Source organism: Amia ocellicauda, chromosome 22 (assembly GCF_036373705.1).
Source record: "Amia ocellicauda isolate fAmiCal2 chromosome 22, fAmiCal2.hap1, whole genome shotgun sequence".
Taxonomy (NCBI): domain Eukaryota; kingdom Metazoa; phylum Chordata; class Actinopteri; order Amiiformes; family Amiidae; genus Amia; species Amia ocellicauda.
In genome coordinates this window covers 3420884-3446009 of record NC_089871.1, presented here as the reverse complement: position 1 = coordinate 3446009, position 25126 = coordinate 3420884, and the positions used below count along the sequence as shown (strand labels likewise).

Genomic DNA, 25126 nt, shown 5'->3' with positions numbered 1-25126 from the left:
AACAACATCTGAGCTGTTCTTTTGTTTTGTTTTCTTAGGAATAGTGATTTATGCGCTCAGCTCTTACAGGAGCACGTGAACTCTTGCCATTTGTGTATTTTCAACTGCACCTCAACCCAAATGGGAAATCTGCTAAAATCTTAACACACAAAAAAGATTTAAAATCCATACAAGTTCTTCTCACCATTTGGTTTGTAAACCACCGAACAACTGGAGAGAAAAATAAATCAAGAAATTCAAGATCTCTTACCTCTTGTGTCTTTTCTTCATTTTTTTTGTTTCATTCTTTGAAATGAAAAAAGAAATGAGATAGTAGAAAGCATTTTCTGAGTGTGGGATACAAATTCTGTAATGGACAGCAAGTGCTACAAAATCAGTTATTATTGGCGTGAATCTAGACAATGTCATTAGCTGACTGATCAGTTGTTGACAGAGTTTGGGGCTTCAATTCCTGAGCTGATTTCACAGTGGTCTTTCAGTCGGACAAAAAAATGTGACAATGCAGTTGTTGTCCTTGTAAACTTAAATGGTCTAAGTAGAAAAATGTTTCTAAAAAATAAAAATAAATGTACTTGAAAGGTGTAGATATACATTATCAGAAGTTCAGTTCTGTTGATGCTCAGACATCCTGTTGAATCAAGTATACTTCATAGTGCTATTATTTACAACAGTTTTATAGCAAAGATTTTATCTAGAAAAGTGATTGGTCTGAAAGATCTCAGCAGTACTGCCGAAACCATTTACAAAAAGCTGAGGAACAGTTTATCTTCCGCGCTGCACTGAGCTGAAGAAGGAAGTCGTGGTGGAAGTGACAGTTAAAAATAACCTTCAAAAGAAAGCCTCAATGTTTTGTGCCAGGGCTGCAGTGTGTTCATCTGTGTTAAGGGCTGGCTTGGGTGGTTACCGGGCTGTGTGTCGGGATGGGGGGGGGTGTTGTAGATTGGCCCTCTGGGGGGGGCGCTGAGGAGAGACCCTCGGAGTAATTGAGCTCCAGTGTGAGCCCGTGTCCTGTAGGGGAAAGAGACGAGCTCTCCAGCAGCTGTGGCACCTCATCCTGTACTCGAGCAAAATTACCTTTAATTGAAATCCCGGCTTATTAAAGCAAGTGGGCGTTAGTGGGCAAATTATTTAAATGTGTGGCAGACATTAAAGGATGTTATACACATGCACACACACACACACACACACGTACGTATATATAGCTTATATTGTTAGAGTATCTAGTTTACACATCTCAAACAGTTGTCTGTGAAAGGTGACCTGTCTGACCTTCTCTGTATAACCCCAGTCTCATGACCGTATTTGTCATTTTCACAGGAGACTTTGTGAGATTAGAAACTTAATGAGGAGGTATTCAGTGTCCGTTTGTGCCGTACTGTGTTATATTGCATGTGAGCTAGGCTGTACTGTTCAAGCAAGGTCTTCTTGTAAGGGTTCACTTGGGGATTTATACAGCTAACAGGAGCATGGTTATAAAGCATGTATACCCTTCGCTTCTAATGGTGACCTTGTTTCCCTGACATTCAGGGTTCACCGTGGGTTAGCTGCAGCACCATGGTCTATACACACGGCTTTATGGATTGTTTTACTCTGGAGGAGAGAGAGAGAGAGAGAGAGCAGCATTTGATACGGCTATATATTAATCTCAGCGTTTTATTTGAAATGTTTCTTTCTACGTGGATTGTAATTTTGTACATTGAGAAAGCCAAAACTAAAGTGCCATGTCATAGCTCGTTTAAGAATAACTATCATTACAGAGCTGTTTTCTTGACTTCCAGTGATGGTGGTGATCACTATAATAGCCTCTGCACCCTGCATTTTTTCCAAAGAAGCTGAGGAGGAGAGAAATAAAATGAAGCGCCTTGTGGAGGTAATGCTGCAGGGAAGATCAATGAGCCAGATAGGAGACAGGCTTGAAATTAACCTGAGTTTCGTGTTCCTTTGAGCTTGATAATGCTCGACACAAGACTCGCTCGTCAGCCCATACTCGGAGCGCTGAGCACCGGTGTCATTTTGCTCCTGTCCCAATTATAGATAAACTGTGAGTTTTAAATGTAGTGTCAGTGGCGCATATTAAACCTGCCGACCGTTTAGCCATACATCTCTATGGATTGGATGCTCTTGTGCTCCTACCTGTGCCTAACATTACTGTAATTATACCATAATGTCACCACTATTACTTATACTTAGTCCCACCTAGTGGTGACAAGGTGTAATTGTGTTTATTAATTAATATTTAATTATGTTAAATCCTTTCTGGACCCTTGTCATTGTGTTTAGATTTCTTGATTTAAGTATAAATACAAAATTGATATGTATGAATTGACAGATACAACAGGTGAATTCTGTTCTCGGTAAAGAAACCGTCTGCTGTTGTGGCCTAGTTGCGATGCGTGTGTCTGAAGTTTGCTTTTCATTGAATTTGTTCCTTTTCTATCCCCATCTGTCTTGGAATTGTTTTTTCCGTTTCCATCGCAGGCCATTGGACTGCTTTACCTGCATTTTCTCAGCCGCTCATTAAAATGCATACAAAATTAAGGCTGTGTACTTCAGTGTTAATGAGAGGGCCTAGGTGGCCCGGTTTAATTAATATCACTTTGCTCACTAACAAGGCTGGCGCTATTAAAGTGCTTTTAAGAGTGTGCCGTCCATTCCACTTCCTCTCTCGGCTCTTTGATTTTGTAGGTTTGTTGCGTGTGTGTTAACTTTCATAGCTGCACATGTGGAAGTTCTCTGTAAATATTTCCTATCATCAGTTTTTAATCACTCAGTCCTCAACACTGCAAAAAATAACCATCTCTGTGTTGATAAACAGGCAGTAGTGGTTAGCGTTGTGCACCCATAATCAAAATGAAGAAGCTGCATATGTCCTTGAGCAAGGTCCTTTAACCTGATTGCTTTAGTCAGCCCGGCTGTATACCAGCGTTCCCCGGGGGTTAATCTTCGGCAGACTGGTGCTCTATTTAAGGGGAGTCTGTCCTCTCAGTTCATTTAATTCAGCAGAAACCCGGATAAGCTCTGGACTTATGAAGCCTAGACACCTTGGGCTTGTGAAGTACTTTATCCTAACCTAGGATTCATATATACAGTACAGCTCACCGAAGGAGACAGATGGGTCTCACTGAAGAGCATTAAATTAAAATGGTTTTGCCTTACAATATGTACCACAGACCGCATCGCTACACAAATAGTGATTCTGCAGTGAAATGGGCTTTGTTAATGAAGCAAAGCCGCGGCAGTTTGTTGTCGTTCGGTAATGGTGGAGATGTGGCAACCGCTGGAGTACAGGGACCGTCTTCGTCACATGCTAAAATCAGATGGAGTTCATTAATGCAGAACAGCAAATAACCCCACACGCCCTCCTCGAGTCTGCCGAGCCGCAGCTTCTATTTACTCTCCGCTTGAGACCGAAAACTATTAATAGACAAGTTAGGAGAAACACTGCGCCTGAATTTCTGTAAATCTGCTCACTTCCTGCGTGGGCCATCATGTTAAATGATGTATGAAACCTGTGCAGTCAGATCTGTGAAGCCTGCCCTGATGATTTGCATGTATTATTATTATTCCTATTATTCATACATGTATTTATTTATGTTTACCGCATCAAAATCTGATATTAAAAGGGTAGCATTGATTTAATGTTTATTCTCGTCCCACGTCCCCCTTTTTAACACCTTCTGATACAATGCTGGACAACAAGCAACTTTTTTTTCTCTTTTTATTTTAAAATAAGCTGTGACATTACATTTTAATTAAAGTATAAACAGAGATGAGATTGCTCAGACAGAAGCACTTCAAGCTGGCTGAATGAATGCAGACTGTTCTGTGATCGCTCGGCTACGTTTCATGCCATTGTTGCTCGCGCTGAATCGGGCTTTGATAGCTGGGTAGAAAGGCCCCTTTGAAAGCAACAAAAGACGAGGGTTTCTGCTGAAGGACGACAATATTGAGGCACTTGTCAGTCTGCAGATGAAAAGGTAGCTATGGAGATGTACTCTGTTTACTTGTTGGTTTCATTTATTTTTCCTTTCGAATGTTGTTACAGTGAACAGAGAGCTGAGCTTTTTCTTTTTTTTTCTTCGGTGCCTAGACTCGCACTTTCTAGTGGAAACGCTTCGGTACCGTGTATGAGCACTAACAGCTTATGTCTCGTCTTCTCAACATCTGGGAAGTTACAGGTAAACTTCTCCCTCACTGGTGGGGAAGTGTGACTCTCCACTGAGTCCCGTCCTTCTTGTTTTGTCTTTCCTCCACGCTGGATCAAAGTTGGATCAAATGAGTGACTCGTGAAGGTACTTTCTTCAAAAGAGGAAACCCGGTGAGCTGGGTCCGGTCGGATTCAGGCTGCCGTTGCTCGGTTTAAGCCGACCCGAGTACCTCAACTGGTCTCCTCATCCTCGTAGACAGGACTTCTATTAGGGATTCGCTTTGCGGTTCATTGCAAAAGCTGGCATCCATAATGGAAAGCTGGCGTGCCCCGGGGTCCGGTGCGCGGTGAGGAGCACTCTGGGATCAGCCGTGCGGATCTGGCCCGTGTGCGGATTGGGCCCAGAGGCACTGAGAGCTACAGAAATGAGGTCATCCAGGTAGTGTGCTGGGAAATTTCAGTCTACGGCAAGACACATTTATAAATAAATCCTTGCATCTTTTATTTTATTTTATTTTTACCCCTAGTATGTAAAAGCATAACAGCCCATTTTCCCCTCCAGAATTTCTTTTACCAGTTGTGAGTCAGGATCATGACTCAGTCGTCTGTAGTCAGTCCTGTCTCTCCTCCCGGTGGCTCTATTGCCCTGTTGGCAATTTGCTTCTGACTGATAGATGTTTGTCATGGTGCAATGACGGCTCCTCAGACCTGTCACTTGAGCTGAAGCCGATTGAGGGCATCAGTCTCTCTCATTGCCCACTTTAGGGTGTCCAGGGCAGGCTGTAAGGGCCTCCGTATTATTGCCATGGTTTAGTTAGCAGCAGGAACCTGGATTTCATAGACCACGGGTTGGGGGGGGGATATCAAGAGCCATACACATCTCCCTCTCTGCCCCTCCAACGTGGGTCGCATTAAGACGGCGGTCCAGCTCAATATCACTGAAAATGACACCCATGTAACTGCTAATTACGACTAGAGTGACCTTATTGTGACTCGCAGGCCAGTCACTGGTGCGGTAATGCTATGCGCGATGAGGAAAGTTTGCAGCAGGTCTCACAGCCCCTGGGCAATGGAGAGCAGCTAGGAACAGGAGAAACCAAGAGAGCGGAGCGGGGGAGACTGGGGAGATGGAGTGTGTAGGGATGACAGCACCATGCAGCTGCAGGGGTCAGGCTATAAATAGGAGGGTGGCAGATGCGCGGCGAGAGCGCTTGAGAGGAGACCCACTCATGCCACACACTGACCCTCGCCTGCTGAACAGCGGCCCCACCCGTCTGCACGGGCCCCGGCCCCGCCTGCTGAGCGGGACGTTTTCCTTTTGATTGTCGGATGCAATGAAAGAAATGCTAGAAGTGCACAATCCCTGCTCTGATCTCCCAATAAAGCACCTGGCCAGTACACCACTTCATCCTTTCTTGTTTTTGTTTTTACTTCCAGCTCCTTTTTTGGATGATGTATAACAGTTTGCTCCTGTGTGTGCATTTATCTGTACATCCTGCGTGTGTGCAGTGTTAGAGGTCAGGATCGTGCTGTTAAATGAAATCGAAGAAAGCGTGTTATTTCTACTCAACCCAATTAAAGTGTGCAACCTTATTAATGTAGGCAAAATATAATGAAAACTACTTGACTTCCACGCTGGGTTTATTAATCTGAGGTTTAAACAGGGGGATTCTAAAGCCCTGGGACAATCGAAATTGAAGAAAAAAGAAAAGAAAACTCAAGCTAATTTTGAGAGAAATTAATTTGACAATCTTTTGATGAAGGCAAGATGAGAGAAAAAAAAATATCCCAAAACTCTTCAGAGCACAAAATAGCTTTGATTGCTTTTATCCCCCCTTTAAAGAGCAGCAGCGTTGGCTTATTTCTGCAGAGGGAGAAGTTTGAAGAAAACCTCCGGGCGCTCCATCTGGAAACAGATGTGCCCTTGTCCCCTCTGAAGGCTTGTTTGGAGTCATAAAGCAAAACTATTGATGTGGCAAGAAGGGTGAAATAATTGCAAAAAAATTGAAAGCTAAATATTGGCTTTATCTCTCCAGTAATAAAGGGGCCATGAAATTGATTTAATGCTGCAGCGCCTCTCTTGGGCGGCTTCTTACGATGTGAATACAAAACAATGAGCCTCCGAGATCTGCTAATTAACTTACCTAATCCTACAAAGTTAATCTTTTTCAAGAACTTTGCCAATCAGTAACTTCTGTGACTTGAAAGTGTGCCGGGAACCTTTGTCACAACATAAGATACTCTGGGAAACCAAGATGACGAGAAGCAGGTCGGTGCCGATGTGCAACGGGAAAGGCCTCTCTGTCCAGTAACGGTGGCGGCAGCTGGCTATTGAGAAACGGGAAGCCACGGTTGAGTGAATGAATCGCTTCATGTTTTATTTTCAGGAGAGTTTGAGCAGCGTCTTTTTTGAGATACTCAAATGGGTGCCACAGTTTATTGGTCTAATGTCAATGTGTGCGAATTGTGTAGTTAGACCCAATCAGGCCTGAAATCAAACAGCGCCCATTTGCACATTTTGTTTATTATTTTGCTGGATTGAGGAGAGTTTTAAACAGTGACATCTTACCAACAAATCAGAAAAAGCAGCGTCATCTAGCACCAAAGTGTCCTGTCAACAGGGCAAATACCAGCGAGAGGTTGGTGTTCATGTGTATGACGTGACAGTGCTGGGCAGTGCTTTCTGACTGCTGCATCGTTCTGTATAGTGCTGGAGTTAATAGCAAGCCCAGGTGTGGCCTCCAGGTGTGTGCCAAGCATTCCCGTCCTAGTGGACAGGGCTGTGCTGCAGAGAAGGTGCACTTCACTTTCCCAGGACGCTCATGAAAGGAAGGCCGGCGTACAATCCATTCTGCTGACTCTGGCCACTTTTTTTTGTATTGGTTTTGTTTTCTCTTCTGCATCAGCCTCAGAGAAGCTCTCTCAGTGCGCAGGGCCTCAGCCCGGCTTCCTCGACTCCAGCCTCATGTAGTCTCTCCGCACACCCTGCCGAGGGACTCTTCGGAGCACAAGAAAGGAGCCATTGTTCCCTGCTCTTTCATTGGCTGGAACCTGTTTGGGTAGTTCTTGTTCTGTCGCCATGGACACCCGCTTTTGTCTTTTGTTGGATTAGACTCTGAAGAATTCTCTGGCACCGAGTCCGTGGGAGCAGTGTGGGGCCAATGCTGTATCTTAGGAACTTTTAGTCCAGCCACCGCTGTGCCCTAGAACACAGTGTTTATTCCTTTTCTTATCTATGATATTTTTATACAAAGTTGTTGACCTATATATGATGATAAAATCTTTTCAAATCTCCTGTAATTCCCTTGTTTTCCACCGGGTGGCACTTCACGTCTTGCCTCATAAATTAATAAAAATAGATGGGCTCAGAGCCAGCTACCCCATGCATAGATGTTCCTTCCCCATCAGTCTCAAGGAATGGGATCAAACCGTATCTTCTGCATGGAAGTCACAGCTAGTGTCTGTATCTACAAAATAAATACTTCGCAGGATCTATACATTTCTTAGAAGAGTCCAACATTAATCGGAAATGCATATGGTTTCCTCATAAATTAATGTCTGCTGTGTGGTGAACAAAAAACATAAGTACCCAGTTGAGAAGTCTTACTGACAGCTTTACAAGGCCGTATCTGGTTAAGTTAAATAAGCGTTTCCACTTAAATAAAACACTTTATGTATTGGAACAACGTCAGTATTAAGTATATCCGCTTTTGGGGAAAACGAAGGGGAAGCTTAAATTGTTCTAGGCAACTGGCCAGTGGATTGTAAAAGTCTGTTCTAGTTCTGTTTGAGGGAACTGGCAAGCATTTTAAAGTCACTTCTGATTGAAATAAACTACTGCAGGGGGGATAAAACGTGTTTGCAGTATTGATTCCTCAATAGAAAAGAAAAACGCATACAGATTTATTTATTTTTTAAGTCTCAGTGAAGAGAGCTAATGGGGGTGTTTTCTGGTTGGATTTTTCCATAAATGATCCATTCATCATGACAGCTTTGGGACGATTTGTAGCTGTCATTTATATATGAATGCTGTACAAAAAGGTCCTTACAGAAGGGGTGGGAGGGGGGGAAAGTCTTCATTACAACTGAAACAAAAATATGAAAAGAGGTATATTATGTGCCATTCTTGTGTGTTAATTGTACCATCTGCCAGTGTCAGTATTTCATTGTCTGGAGGGCTTTTGTCTTGAATAGCCCACTGCAGTCAGAGATATTATTGCAATGACACAGACTGTTTTGATTTCTTGCTTTTAAATTCAGTACACTAATGGTAATATTATGCATATATACTGACAATGTAGTCAAAGAGTTTTTTACTTTTAATAACAGGCCCTGTTTTCCCCCTCAAACAGCACTATTGCCGTACTTAAATGCAAGTATGTCTTCTGGTTTGTCTTTATTGACTGTTTTTCATTTGGCTCTTATGTAGTGGCTGCGTGGTGTGTTTCTGTAGACGTTGACTTTCTGCTGCTAGTGTAGGACTGCTTTGGTGTAGAAAGATCTGGCTGGTAGTTCTGCTTCTCAGTGTCTCATATTTCCATCTCCTGTTGTTTTATTGTAAGCTGCTTTAGTTTCTTCCATAGTGCCATTAGAGATGCTTCTCTCGCGACCGGAGCCTGGCGGGAGTGTCGCAGGCAGGTGCATTCTGGGAGCTGTGGCGCAATCCCATCCTCCTGTCTGACATTTCCGTTACGTACTGTACTGTGGGAAGGTCACGTGTGATATCTACAGCAGGCGGGATCCAAGATGAATTGTAATGGTTCACAATTATCCTGGCCGTGTTCTTGTAAGGGTCAGTTTGTACCAATAAACAGAGCGACAAAGGGAGTCGGGGGTGCTGCAGCCTGGTATCTGGTATGCATGTTAACTGATAGCGAGACATGCAAAAGCCTCGTAGCCGACCATTGTCTTATACCAGTGTGATACACCGTGAAGGGAAACCAGAGGCATGTTGTACCCCAGGGCTAGATTTTGACCAGCACTCTCAGACAAAAAGTTCCCCACACACTCTTCTCCTGCCTGGCACTCCCAGCCTGCTATTACTGAGAAACCATAAAGAGCAAGCACTCGGTAACAAGCAATTAATCCTTGAGTCCTAATCCCATCAAGCCAAGCAGGGATGGGGTGCTGGGTACGGCTGACTCACCCAACCCTGTACAATGCATCCCCACAAATCATCCTCGTTCCCCTGGGCCCGTCACACTGTCAGCCAGCAGCCGGCGTCGGTGACGCCGATAGCCCACATTATCGTCCAGATTGATTGAGCTACGCGGCATAACTTCCACCGCAGCGACTGCAAATGATTCGCTTTCCTGACTTTATGAGCTCAGCATGCGAAGGCGACGAGATAAGTGGCGGTTGACTTAAGTGTACTACAGTGTGCAAAAAGCATGTCACAATTTCCCATTGTCTTTATGAGCCTGATGTAACGAATCTTTTACTGTAACCCTTTTCACCGCCATTGCCTGCGTCCTGGCAGGGCCCTTTCAATGGGTCCCTCCCGTCTGAGCTCAGGGCTACTGCTGCTGCTTGTAAGAAAGTTATTAACCTACAGTTTATGCAGAACCTTTGGAGGTGTCTATGATGAGACTTTAATTAAACCTTTCTGCTGTCTTGGCTTTACGGGGATAAAGATTGGAGGGCCTCTCCCTGAGCATCCCTCAGTTTATTTTAATGCTTAGTTGGGAATGTTAATTCCTTACAGATTCTCTGAGCCACTGTAAACTCATAAACAAACCTCTTAGTACAAGTACAAAATAATCTACATAAAGTACTTACTCTACATGATCCCTGTTTATTTACTTTATATTTCATTGTTTAACGAATGTACCTTAAGGGAACGAACCGCGAATAAATGCATAATTTTAAGTGGAACAGGAGACGGTCTAATCTTGGAAGGGAGATGCCTCTATACTTATACATATGATACTCCAGAGTCTTTAATACAAATATGTTTTTCTTCATCCTGGGGATTAACAAATTATGCAAAGCCTCTGGAAGTTTGTCAATGGCAGACTGTTACTATTTAAAATAAAAACATATTTAATCTTTTTTAATTTTATTTTTATTTATTTCTCTAATGCTACAATACCACCCAAGGACAGATCAGCTCTTCTCTCAGTTCGCCGTTGCCGTGGTGTGAAAATTCAGTCCCCAAATAATGGAAGGAAGCTTGTGGTATGGCTCAAAAAAGAGAAAATCTAACTCAACCCAACAGCGCTGCTAACTCAATTAACCAGCGTGAAAACCCTGTACAGATTAACATGATAGTGAGTGTTCAAAGAAATCCTAATTACTTAATTTCACTAAATGAGCACGCCAGCCCCTTGTCACATCCAGAGAGCGGCCCATCCCAGCCCCCGGCGAACCGCTCTGTGTGTTTACGCGTCTGATGTGGAAGAGACGGCACCGTGCGATTACTGCAGCCGTGTAAACCTCACGTACAGCTAGAGCCACGGTGAGGCAGGGAGCCCGGCTGGCAGATCCTGTCCTCACAGCCAGGCGGCTCGGCACGCTTCAGCGCGGTCACGTGCTCTACAGGACACGCCTCTCTCGTCTGGTTTAAGGGTTCATTCAGACTGTAATCTGGATTGTATTTTTGTCTGTCTTTGTGCGCTATATGTTATGTTCTATACATTGATACCTTTTTGTCCAAAGAAACTACAGTTTACTGAATGAATCCCTCATTGGTAAATGCAGCAGTGTTTCAAACACTTGCTGCATTCTGCTACGGCAGCAATCGATATTTCAAGTCCGACTTTCCCAAGATAAACTGTCGATGGCCAGTGCAGAGAAGACAATATACCAACAAATATATGGTATACTTGTGCACATGGAAGTGCTCACAAGAACTAAATTATAAAACCATCCTAATCCATGTGTCTGCCCTGGGATACGATGATGAGATTATGCACACTGCCGTCTTGTTTTGGGATTAGACATCTCTAAGGGCCTCAGAACAGTTCTCTGACCTCCTCACAGCAGTACCATGATGTGACCATATTTGTCAGTAGCCGTGTCCTCCATGTTGTGCCTCTGGGCCGGGCTGGCTGACACTTTGTTGTTCCCCTAGGCTTCCCGGCAACAGCTTACGGACCCGTGGCGGCGGCGGCAGTGGCGGCAGCGCGTGGCTCAGGTAGGGGGGCCCGTGGAAGAGGCGGCTACATGGCATACCCGCAGAACGCAGGGGCAGGTAAACGCTCTGTCGGTATTCTGTGTGGCTGCAGCTCTCCATCCTTTACCAGCCGTCTCGTTGTTGAGTTTGGTTTCATTTTCTCTCCACACCTGTTGCACACACGGGGCACCTGAACACAGACTACAAGCAGGGAGCTGGGGGCCAGCCATACCCAGCGCCACAGGGCCACACTTCAGCCACAGCGCTGGGGCAGGGCCACCCCCCTTACAGCTGATTTGGGGGGTCCATAAAAAGCTGTAGGCTTTGTTTGGTTATAAAACATAAAAAAATCCTCCAATATAATACATTATTGTCTTAAGAGGTAACGGTAGGGTGTTTTTTTTATTCATGTATTTATTACCTTTTATTTGATTTCTGTATTAAGATTTAGATTTCTCATGTCTGGTCTTGTTGTGTCTTCCCATTCAACACACACTTACACACTTTTCATCTGTGGGCATTGATTTACAAATCAGATAACTTAACAAATTTGAGTTTGTCAATTTCAATTAAAAAAATAATAATAATGAATTATAACCACTGTGCCCACTGTGTAATTGACCAGCAGTATTACTCTTTCAACGAAATGATTACCTTCCTTAATTGGCCTTTAGAAAGCAGGCTTGTGATTCCAGCCCCCGGTGTCCCTGCTGCACTTCCCATGCTGTGTATCGACAGACAGAGCAGCGCCACAGACTCGGCTTTCTCTGCTGCAGCCCTTGAGCCTTTAAAGTATCAATGGCCCTGCATTCACAGTGTTCAGCTGACTGAGGGACACAGCGTCGACACCTGCCCACTGTCGACAGTATTCAATTGTGACCCTTTGTGTCAGCTCATATCTACTGTAAATCACATATGGTGAATATTCCTGCTCTCACCTCTGTGATCTTACTTGGACAACTGTTTGCACCCCTCCAAAAAATAACATTATATATATATTCTTTTGATTTAGTTGCATTCTCATTTTCCAAAAAAATTATAAATAATTTGCCACACTCCATATTTCCATTGTGGATGTTATGAATGTCTGTGAATTACTGGTGTCTCACGTGGAAGTAAGTATCTGGCCAACATGAGAAATCCAGATCTGTGACAGTGCATGTGCTGGGTGTGAGGGACTCAGGGCTTTTCTGCAGTAATTAGGAGAGAGCCAGGGTTGATGGGGGTGGGGGGCAGGGAGAAGTAGGCTTCTCACACAGTACATCAGGAACAGCTCTCTATCATGAGTGATCTCGTAGGATCTCCATTGCAATTTGGGAAGGAGGGCGGGGAGGGACGTTCAGAAAACCAGTTTCTCCGAAATCTCAAACATTGTTGCTGTATTTAATGCCTCTGCAGAGAAAGGCATTGATATCAATTGGTATTTAGTTTTTGTATGATTACTCAATTTAAATTTTTATGTTAATGTGACAGGCTTTCACAAAAAACATAATAAAACCATAATATATATAATGTGACCCCTTGAGAAGGCACAGGTGCCTTGTGAAAACTATCTGGTTCTGGTTTGGAATGAGCTACACTGACCTTTCAGACAATATCCCATATCTACAATATGTATGTCATCAATATTTAAATTTAATTTGTACCCTGGACTATGTCATTCCGAAGTTGTGCATTTTGTATTAAAACGCTAAGTGAAATATATGTCAGTAAATAACAATCCTAAAAATCTGTGTCTGAAGGGTATCTGAAAGACGCTAGTTTCAGTCATGCTCTGTCATAATGCGGCCTGTGTCCCCAGACACGGTGACGCACAGACCCTGTCCAACGCAGTCAGGGGATCCTGTCAGAAGGCTTGTCGTCTTATCCCATCAGTGGCAGTATGTTATCTCAGCCAGTCAGTTTCCCAGACTTTCTCCAGTACACACGGATTGACAATAAGTTCCTTACAAGCAGTTGTTCCAGATTTGTTTAGCAGTATATAATATATAAAACCGTATCAAGCCACCCAACAGACCGCACATTCAGTGACCAAATACCTGGAAAAATATACACAAGATATAGCCTACACCTATTTTCTCCATAATTTAAAAAATAGAAACCAAGCAATGCACACGAAGACTTTATTTTTGTTTTCATTTGGGAATCTTCTCCAGGTGTGAAGTTTTAAAATGTAGCACTAAAGTCTCAGAGTAAACTCCAGTGATAGAGAATATCGCACTACTAATAAGACATCAAAGACTATAGCAGCACCTCTCTCTATTCTTAGTTTTGTTGGGAAATAATTGATTGTCCTGTAGTTTAGTGATGTGTTGTGTTCTAATCCTCCTTTTTTCAGAATTCTCTGCAGATCCATTTAAAGTTTCTGAATTTTATTTTGTGTTTTTTTTTAAAGGAGTTAAGTTCAAACATTGGGTTTCGGAGAAGTAGCCCCCGCTTAAAAGACTGATTCGGTTTAGCAGCAGTCCTCGCAAAGGGACTCTTCGTATACCTAAGCATATAAAAAGTAGTATATACGATCACGGTGTTATGTTCGTAATTGTAATAAAGGGTCCTCCCAATGTGACCGGGATGTAAAAGCATGGCAATGCAGTGCGATCACTCATGATGAATCTTTTTGCTGGGGCTGGGCAGGGAGGACGTCAGGGGATGGGAGGGAAGAAGAGGGATGGGTATATTGGCTTGATTCTTCTTCAGTTTAATTATGAACACTATATTAACATTTGTTAAGATTTTATTTTTTTTCTTCCTCAAAACATGGCATTAAAGAAATTAGCAAAACAATTTGAAAAAAGAGTGATTCTAGCGATCAGGGAAAAATCTCAATATCCGTTCCATGCAAACTGGCACTGCTTGCAGGGCTACAAAGGACCCCCTCCTCTGATCACATGTTCTAGTTTCTCTGTGGCATGCTGGGCGTCAAGGGGTGACTGGCCAATGCCTGTCTGTGCTGAGCTCAATGTCCCCTCACTGTCTGTCCACCAGCAGGACTCCCTGCCTGCACTGCTAATAAAGACGGCCCTCCAGTTCTTTGACAGCCCCTAGACTCCTCTGAGGAGGCAGTTCAGAGCACAGTCAGATCTGCATGACTATCTCTTCCTCTCGGGGGAAATCCAGACAAGTCAGTTCTCATCACGGGTGGCCTCTATCCGAACTTCTGCACTATGTGTTAGCGACAACAGCAAAGGGGAAGGACAAGTTGGCAGTGGGGTGGGGGTTGGAGTAGGTTTTTGGCAGGATTGTCTCTCTCTTTCTCTTTTCTTCTCCTCTCTCGTGGCGTGCTCCTAGCGTCACCGGTTGAGTCGCTGCATTAAATACCCCGAACCCCTGTCGATGGGGCTTGTTAGCTGAAGCCCTTTCTTAATGGCTAGAGAAGTAACAGTGTCCAGCAGGCATGGCCAGCCGTCCCTTGGCGCACAAGAGAGTTTTGTACAGTAGACTATCGTTGCTTCCATTCATTCTCTCGATTAATCAGTGCTTTTCGTGCCATTAAACAGCCAACTCTTTCCGAGCATCAGCCAATATCTGTGCTTGAGATCCTCTGCAGTTTTTGAATTTGGGTACTATGAAACTCTATGAAATCATACTCCCACCCCCACCCCCCTCTGCCCTAACCGTCCCTCCCTTTCTCCCCCCCACAAATACTTTTAGTTTCTTTGTTCGTTCTTTATTATTTTTGATTTTTTTATATATATATTTTGACTTTATTTTATTTCAATTTTAACCAAATGATGGTTAACACCATGCAAGCTTGGACAGGTAGAATTGGTCCTGATGCTTTGATTTAAAGAAAATCATCTATATGCTAATTAATGTGTTTGCCACAAATTATAATTGAACACAGCAACAAAGGTAGATGTATGATGAAAGATTGATTAATGTCTTATGAAAGTATCTTGAGAGCACAGATTGAAAGTGCATGCATTATAAACATTCAGGAAACCATTCCAAGTGCTTTAATACAAAAGACTGCAGCACAAGAGCTTCTGGGTCTGCTGTGTGTTTGTGCATGCACATTGGCACTAACCTCTATAACTGTGCACCAGGGTACAGGTGACAGCTGAGCAGTTCAGTACTGATGTCGCCTAACTGCCATTCTCAGAGACACGCCGGTCACAAGCATGTCTGCAGACGCCACAGACGCAGGCTGTTGTTTGTAACCAACGCCGAAGCGATTGACTCAAGAATCCGAGCTGCTGCATTAAATAAGAAAAGGCAGGACAGAGCGAAAGATTTCAACCCAAACCAGGGAATGCTGCAACAAAATCCAATGGGCCAGTCAGTGAATACAGCAGGAGCCCTGGGGCGGGGCGGGGGGCGGGGTGGCGGGGCGGTGGGCTAGGTGTGAGTTGAGCTTGCTTCCTGGCCTGTGACGGTGAGTGTGAGCAGTTATGTTTCTGTTGTTTTTCTCTTGCTTGGTTGGGCCCGCTGAGAGTGAGTGTCTCTGACTGAGTCTGATACACTCGGAGCTGTGCACCTCCGCTCACACTCTCTTCTGAGCGCACTCCGCCGGAAGGTTTGTCCACAACCCTTTACTCCTCTCTCTCCCTCCCTCCCTCTCTCTTTCTCTCTCTCTCTCTCTCTCCCTCTGTCTCTATTCATTCTGTTTCTCTCTCTCTCTCTCTCAGTGTCCAGCTTCCTGTCCGTAGCAGCTGGTTGCATGTTTATTTATCTATATGCTTGTATCAGACAAACCAACCGTTCTCAAAAGAAACAATTCTCATACTCAACTCTCTGTCTGGAGAGATATCTTTATTTCATTACCGTACACCTTTATCTTTTTTTGTTTTAAATCTATATTTTGTCTTATCATTTTTATTTATTTATTTATTTATTTATTTATGGTTATTATTTTGCCCTCTCCTTTGTGTTTCTTTTTTAATTTTTTAATGAGCAAAACTATATTTGTCCTGTGAAACATCACACATCTTCCCTCCTTCTGCTTGATTCCAGACTTGTATGTATCTGTGGGACTGAACTGAATGCATGCACCTGTAGTAGTGGTAATGGTAGCAACTAGACGTAGATATTAGTATTCTTTATATTTTTGTTTGTTTGTTTGTTTGATCTCTGACACGCAGGTCCTGTATTGTTTTTTGTATCTTTAGATATGTTTTATCTATATTCATATGTTATGTATATTTTTATATAGCAGTCCGAGTTAACAAACTGTTTCTGTGGGTTGGAGAAGGAAAATCTAAAGCTTTGTATCTGCGCTAGATAATCTCAGACCTCTGGCTATCTCAACAATTTGAGCTCTGGGAGTGTGGAGGTGCCATTTAAGAGACACTGATTGCCTGAATTTGCAATGCTAAAATAATCTGGAACAGTTTATAGCCTTTCGGGAGTTCAGTCCTATTCATTCAGACTACACTCACCTAAAGGATTATTAGGAACACCATACTAATACTGTGTTTGACCCCCTTTCGCCTTCAGAACTGCTTTAATTCTACGTGGCATCGATTCAACAAGGTGCTGAAAGCATTCTTTAGAAATGTTGGCCCATATTGATAGGATAGCATCTTGCAGTTGATGGAGATTTGTGGGATGCACATCCAGGGCACGAAGCTCCCGTTCCACCACATCCCAAAGATGCTCTATTGGGTTGAGATCTGGTGACTGTGGGGGACAGTTTAGTACAGTGAACTCATTGTCATGTTCAAGAAACCAATTTGAAATGATTCCACCTTTGTGACATGGTGCATTATCCTGCTGGAAGTAGCCATCAGAGGATGGGTACATGGTGGTCATAAAGGGATGGACATGGTCAGAAACAATGCTCAGGTAGGCCGTGGCATTTAAACGATGCCCAATTGGCACTAAGGGGCCTAAAGTGTGCCAAGAAAACATCCCCCACACCATTACACCACCACCACCAGCCTGCACAGTGGTAACAAGGCATGATGGATCCATGTTCTCAGTCTGTTTACGCCAAATTCTGACTCTACCATCTGAATGTCTCAACAGAAATCGAGACTCATCAGACCAGGCAACATTTTTCCAGTCTTCAACTGTCCAATTTTGGTGAGCTTGTGCAAATTGTAGCCTCTTTTTCCTATTTGTAGTGGAGATGAGTGGTACCCGGTGGGGTCTTCTGCTGTTGTAGCCCATCCGCCTCAAGGTTGTACGTGTTGTGGCTTCACAAATGCTTTGCTGCATACCTCGGTTGTAACGAGTGGTTATTTCAGTCAAAGTTGCTCTTCTATCAGCTTGAATCAGTCGGCCCATTCTCCTCTGACCTCTAGCATCAACAAGGCATTTTCGCCCACAGGACTGCCGCATACTGGATGTTTTTCCCTTTTCACGCCATTCTTTGTAAACCCTAGAAATGGTTGTGCGTGAAAATCCCAGTAACTGAGCAGATTGTGAAATACTCAGACCGGCCCGTCTGGCACCAACAACCATGCCACGCTCAAAATTGCTTAAATCACCTTTCTTTCCCATTCAGACATTCAGTTTGGAGTTCAGTAGAGTGTCTTGACCAGGACCACACCCCTAAATGCATTGAAGCAACTGCCATGTGATTGGTTGGTTAGATAATTGCATTAATGAGAAATTGAACAGGTGTTCCTAATAATCCTTTAGGTGAGTGTATATGATGCGCTGTACAGCTCATTGCCTGGGAAAGGTTTAACAATTCAGTTTCCACTTAGAGCATTGCATCTTAAATGTAGATAATGTTTGGTTTATTTTGAAATGTACCGAATGTGGGAAAAGTGAAAGAGATCATAGTTTCTTCATCAATTGCCAAGAGCCGTCTTTTTTCAGCCTGTAAGGCCTTTCCTCCCCTTGTGCCCCCCAGAGCCCGCCTTAAGAAAAGCTGGAGTTGCAGATGCACACATTCATCCGATCAGGTCACAAGCCCAGCATGCACTGCTCTGGGTGTGGCCGTGTCTATTCGGAAGACTGTTGACTGTGCTTGTCCATGGTGACCCAGGTCTTTATTGAAGGGGCTGTGTGTGAAACAATGTCGGATGTCTTCCTGTCTTGTGTAGATTTGTGGGGGATGTCCCTTTTGTTTTGTTCTTGTTTAAAAAAAAAAAATCATGGTCTCCACGTGCCTTTAGCAGATTGGACATGATGCAGACTGGTCTCTGTCTGCTCTTTCCAGGCAGCCTTTCATCAGCGGCTCTGAGCTGCCTTGTCTCCGCAAATGCCACAGAGCATCGGAGTCATTTCCCATTAGCAGCCTCCAACGGGCAAGAGAGTTACAAGACAGACACAGCCAACAGCTGTAAGGATGACTCCTCAAAACGTGGACTGCAGGTGTAAAATAGGGCATCGTGTTTTAGTCATTCTCATGTTTTTCTTCCAGACAGACACCCAAAGGCATGGGAATCTGCACAGTGGCTTAGAGAGATCTGTTTGTGATGAATTAGTGTTGTGGTACTAGTCAGATGCATCTTGGGCTTTTTTTTTTTCTTGTTTTGTGATTTTATTTTTTGGTACCAGTCAGGTTGTTCTCCGAGTTTGCTTGACATCTGTCAGAATTTTGTCAATAACTTTTCCTGAAAGGAAAGGAGACGGGGAGGGGAAAGCGACAGTGGGAATAAATCATCTGTTAAAATTCATTAGCAAAGCCTCTCTGAGCACAAAATGACAAGACATTAAATATGGATTATTTATGAAATGTCGGCGCTCTGTGAAAAGGAGGTCTAGTACTGTTAATTAGTCACCTATTCAGTTAGAAAGACTATTTTAAATGGAAAGTGAAAGCTACTTGAGGCTAAGAGAGCTTGTAATTTTTAAAAATGACATAGGTGGAAATGGAGTAGCTAATTACGGCTGTTCTGAAATTCAAAGCTAATTTGGAAACGCATTTGACAAGTTTATTGACATTCTCTCAGGAATGACGTGTAAAGTTGTAAAAATTATGAAGGCAGATGTCGAGCGTCTGAACAGTCAACAGGCAGCGCACCAGACCCGCTTGGCGATATTAGAGGTGGAGGCAGAGAGCCCTTGGTAGAGATTTCGTGACAGAGGAATTTATAGGTCTGTAGACAGACGATAACAGGGATATCTGGATCGTGCAGGTTCACAGAGGACCATTTTAAAGTTTACTATTGGACAGTGATACAGGGTTGCCAAGCCTTGAGCTGTACTTCATCAATACATAAATCAATTGTATTTATCTTTATCAATATCAAATTCAAATGTATTGCAATCATGTAATCTTCTCAACCAGTTGCATCTCCAGTGAAAGTTAAAAAAAACAACACTGATCAATAATATTGAAGGAATCTGATGGAGTGTGGGTGGCTATGCGAGGGGGGAGGTCTCATTGGCTGCCATTGTCAAACAGCTCTTTACTCCTCCAGGATCACGTTCAGGTCTGTTGCTTTATTTTATTTACTTGGCGTCTATTCAGACAGGCCTGGCCATCGAGCCAGTCAGTTGATCAATAGATAACTGTGTACACGGGGCTGGGAAGGATGTTTTCTCGTGCGTCTGCCTACTGCGGCGCCTGCTGTAACTGCCGAAAGATGTCAATACGATATGAAGAAAAAAATCTCTCTTCCCCGATACATTGTGCTTCCCATGGCCCGTCCGTCTCATCTCCCCTCTTCTGCTCCCGGGCAGCGGGGAAGGAAAAATAGGATGATGATTAACATAAATGATTCTCGGCGCATGATTCACACCGCCGGGCCTCCTGATCCCGTCTCCATGGCTACACGGACCCACTCATTTGTTTTGTAGATGAGTAATTACTACCCAATTAGAGCGGGATAAAAATAAAGGGAGCCTTTGTGCCTGCTCAGTCATTAATATTAATATAAAACTAAAATACATGCATGCATAAATAAATAAATAAATAAATAAATGCATTAGGCCTGTCCGGACCGTGGCAAACACGGCGTGGAGGTTCAGTTAGCCACGCCGGCAGGAGCACGGGCCCGGTGGACACGCCGACTGGAGACACACGCCTCCCATAGCCGCCGTCTGACCCACTCTGCCTCCCCTCGGCTGCCCTCCGTCTGAGAGCTGTCCTCAGACACGCACGCCAGGGCTGCCCAGCTCCCGTCCCGCAGTGTTTCAACTCTTTCCAGTCTCCGCTCTGAGCTGCTTTTCCAAGTCATCGGTGCTGGCGTATTTGGCCCACTTCTCCAGCGCCACAGCTCCCACCTCATTTCAGTCCCTACTGCTTTCAGATCCTTGTTGTAGCTTGGTTTTAAAACAGGGCCCTTACACTCTACTTCTGTTTAGACTGTATCATCAGCCTATATTGATCCACTGCTGGATGCAGGCCTCCAGGAGATATTTCCACTTGCTCCGATCTATACATTTCCTTTTCCATTTACACGCCTGCAAAGTTTATTTCATCTTCCCATCTTCTATGTGGTTGTTTTCTAGGTCTTTTTTCTTCTCTTGGGATCCCTTCAACAGCTTCCTTTGTCCTTCTTTGACCTGTTCTTGAAATGTGTGAAACGGCCCATTGCCATTTTAACATTTTCACTCTTTCAATGATTTTACATATTTTGGTTTGTTCTCGTATCCATTTATTTTAGCAGTTATTGTTATGCCAACCATACATCGTTGTTTCTTTGAGTCGTCCTCAGTTTCTCTAACATTTTTGCATTTGGTGACCAGGTTACACAGCCATCAGTGAGCACTATAAGTATGCATTGATCTAATACTTCTTTCTTCAGGCAAATGGCTAGATTTCCTTTCCATAGCCTACTGTTTCTTCTAAATGCACTCCATCTCAATTTCACTCCTTTTGATTTCTTCCATACTATCTGTCTGCGCTGATTTGTTGTCCAAGAAGACGTAACTTTTGATTTCTTCAAGCATCTATTGATTCACTTACATTTTCTTAATTTAACAAAGCTGCTAAGCATGACATTCTGTGTAGTTGTATGAAGAAATATATATTTAAATATCTATCTATATATATTTATACATACAAATACTCTAACAATCAAACAGCCACATTATACCTTCAGCACCAAGTCTTACTGCACAGATTTAAAACAGCACCTCTCTCGTATACATAGAGATGGCTTTACGTATCCCGATAAGGCTCCATCTCTGTGTGCAGAGGTTGCAACTCAAGGATTGATGGTACAAGCCATATTATTTGTAAATGATCCTCTTACACACACAAGCTGCCACCCCTCGCATAAGACAAACAGGCCAGGGAAGCACCAAACATTGTTAGCTCCCAGGGTTGTCATGTAAAGAAGAAAACATACTCTGGTTTACCTTTGATATTAATACCACTCTGTGTCACTGTGACACATCATACGCAGGTAGCTGTAATGTGGTGTATAATCATAAATCAGTTTGCCAGGATGCAGAAAGAGCAGAAGATACAGCAGAATTAAATGAACAGTTTTCTATAGCATTATTTAAAACCTTGTTTTGAATAGCAAGATTTTACTCATTTTAACCTATTGAGTGCCCAACAAGGATGTTTCAGATGTTCAGGGTACATACACGCCATTGCATTTCCTGTCCCAGCAAATAGTTTTAATCTGTTGCTATTCTGCAATAGAGTGAAACCCCCATTTGTCCACAAGGACGATTAGACTAATATTTTTGAGAAGAACAGCAAAACATCTCACCTTCCAGTTTGTGTCCGAGTTGTATCAGTGGGCAGTACGGCACTGTAAACACACAGCAGCACTGCACTGTAATCAGCTGAAGTCCCTCCAAGCTGCCCATCTAACCTGGTGAGCCCAGTAACCCGGCGCTCCCCGCTCTGCGCAGACAAATTGCTTCGCTGTTTTCCTAACAACTGATAAAAGGCCGGTTTTCCCGGGATGGTTTCTCTCATGCATTATGTTTAATGACACAGTGGAATAATGCTTGCATTCTGCGCTTTCATCTTATAAATGGGTTTGAAGTTTCCATATGTAGGCCGTAATGGCGACATTGACAGCGCTCCAATATATCTGCCGTGGCATCTCTCATCAGCTGCTCACAGCACTGCTAAAATATGGGATCTGGGTGTTTTACAGATGTTCTCAGATGGCAAACATCCGTTGCTGATGATGGAGCATGGCCAGATCACAAAAATCACATGTATTTATTTTTTATTTATTTTTATTTTTTTGGCAGGGGGGTTGGTATAAAGGAGTGAGAAGGAGGAAATTACTGTTTAAACGAGTCTTCCTTGACTTGCTTCTGTCTCTTGCGTGAATGGCAACATAATACTGCCAGATTTGTTTTATTTATGTATATGTGTTTTTTTTTTCTTTATTGAGTCATTCCTCTATTCCCAGCCTTGCTGGAGGGGGTTTGTATATGTCTGCTGCAGCGTCCTGGTGTGGAAAAGGCCTTGACTGGTTCATCTGATTGTGCGTTTGATGAAACAAATCTATGGGTCCATTTTTAAATGCCCTGCTTTTTTGCACCTGAAGTATAAACACGACATATAACAGATAAAGAGGGATATTAATTAATGGAATATTTCGCAAGGATCAATCAATTTTCCAGAATGCCAGAGATTATACTGTATTCTGTTTGAACCAAGACAGTATTGCCACAGTAAGTCAAGAGGTATTCCTCATATAGACCCGGCCTGAACCTCAGAACCACTCCCCGAGCCCTTATCAAAGAGACTAACCTTCACTGCCCGCTGGCTGCCTGGCAGAGAACAGGAGACTACAGATAAACATCAGAGGAAAGCAATTATTATGGCATCTTTGATGTTTAAAATGATTTAATTCAATGGCGTTTCTCAGTTTCACCCAGTTAAAGTGAATAATTTGCATGCTCAGAAAGGAAAATTAGCCTCGGAAAATGTTAGAGCGATTTTATTCTTCCAGGTGGCTGATTCATGATCTCTGCAGTCAGTAAATGGGGGCTTTTTGTATTCTGTAATTCTACACAGATAACACTATCATTAGAAGTGATCTACCTGAATAATAAAAGTAATTTTTTCAGGCATCATTAGGTATTACTTTCTTACGAGCGAGACAGATGCTGAGTATGAAGTCGATGAAGACTGATTTTCAGAGACCGGGATGAACCGGGCTGCCAGGTGTTTTGTCGTCTTTGCTGTTGTCATCTGTCCCCTTGCACTTATTATTCCTGAACTGGGATATGCAGATTAAAATGGGAGGCCACAGTTATGCCATCCCAGCACCTTGGCGCATGCATAACAGAAAAACAAAGGGAGTCTGTAACCACAAACCTCCTCAACTATTTATCTAATGGCGGAGAATGTAGCAAAGCCTTTGTAAAGGTCGACATTTGTTTGTTGTTAAAGATCTAATTAGAAACATGAGAGGAAGTTGAATGGCTGCTTGCTTGGCTAATTAGAGACATGCACGAAACCCACTTTGAACCTCAAGGACACCAAGCTATTAGCGCTTACATCAAAAATGGATTAAACCTAAGTGCTTTTTTTTTTTTTTTTTTTTTTTTTTTTTTTTTTTTTTTAATGATTAAAGATGAGTTGCTTGAGTGGGTATCTTTTGTGAGGAGCTGCTGCTGCCACTTTAACAGCTAGTCAGCTTCCTCTGATAGGGGTACTGAAGAGAAAGAAGAGAGGATAGAACAGGTGAGAGTGGGGAAATTGCGGTGATCCACTTTCATTTTTCTTTCCTTTTTTTTTTTTTGAGCAAACATTTCCTATCTGAAGAGCATTGTCTTTTGAAGGTGATGGGAAGGAGGGCAGCAAAAGGGAAATTGTGGAGCCTCTTGACACAATCCAGCTCCAGTCTTGCTCAGTTTGAGGAGTTGCCAGGGAAGGGCGAGGGGCACTCAGGCTGACCAGCTGCCTGCCGCTCTCGGTCCAGGTGTCACTGTGGTGAAGATGCTCACAGGAAGGCCTCCCACACCATTAGGGAGAGTATTGCAGGAGAGCACAGTGAGGTAGCTGGGTAGATGTCCACATTATGTTTGGTTGCTATTGTCTGTTCTCCAAAAGCTTTCCAACAGCAGGCGGAGCAGGTGTCATTTCTATTCATGTCACACAGTTCAGGATTTCTTTATGCAATGATTAGCAGATTCACACTGTAGGTCACCTGTTTCCCCCCTGGAGATTGACAGGGAGAAGTAGCGTGGGTGGGACCATATCTAGGCCACTCTTACAGAAGGTCCATCAGTGTGTGAAAGTAGACTCCGCTGTAACCTGACGTCAGGCAGCGGCAGCACGGTTCAATATAAATCATGTCAGATCTAAGTAATGGCATCTTCCCACACTGACACTTATTGGAGGGACAGATGACGTTCTGCAGCACAGGAGATTGCATTCCCCTTTGGCCTAGAAAAAAAGAGAGGAAAAATGAAAATGTTCTGTGTTCTCTCCCCAAGTGGAGCCCACCGTTGCCAGCGTGTGCCGAGCAGAGGACACGCGCTGGCATTTTAATATTATTTAGTGTGACATGCTGAATTCCCTGAAGGGAGCCCCATGTCTCAAGTACGTATTCTAAAAATGGCACGGTCTCTGTTCTTGGCGTGTCCGCGCCCCTGAACGTGTATTCACTCCGTGAGTCAGAGGAGCTGCCGTGACGCTTGCCCCTGATCAGATGCCGAGTTTTCTCATCTGGGCTCAAGTCTGGGACATTAGGTGATGTTTGACATGCTCAGTCATTAAAGCCAAGGTGGCCTGCTCATGTGTCCGTGTGTGTATGAGTGAGTGAGTGAGAGCCTGGCTCCATAATGCTTTTTTGATTGTTGTTTTATTGAATTATTTATTCTGTGTGTAGTAATTTCAGTAATGAATCATCACTTTGCTGTGTGTTCCTTGAGCACTTCTTATTTATTTATTCATTTTCATATCATTTTGCCAGGAGAAAAATTATAATACACAGCTGGGAGTATGGAAGAGGGCTGCAATTTCCTTTTTTCTCCATCCTTAAATCAGCATGTATGACTGCCTTGTTTTTATCAGATTGGCAACACAAATAAGTGTG

The 25126-nt window shown here is 43.4% G+C and overlaps 1 protein-coding gene across 13 annotated transcripts in view; it reads left to right on the top strand.

Moving 5' to 3' along the window:
- msi2b (musashi RNA-binding protein 2b) overlaps window positions 1–25126 on the top strand; it is a 222844-nt gene that overhangs the window by 175241 nt on the left and 22477 nt on the right. For 9 of the 13 annotated variants that reach the window (XM_066695941.1, XM_066695937.1, XM_066695934.1 and 6 more), the window contains one exon: window positions 11220–11339. In XM_066695941.1, coding sequence (XP_066552038.1) covers window positions 11220–11339 — 120 coding nt within the window. The remainder of the gene's footprint in view (window positions 1–11219; window positions 11340–25126) is intronic. The other 4 variants (XM_066695939.1, XM_066695938.1, XM_066695933.1 and 1 more) reach the window with 1 other exon arrangement.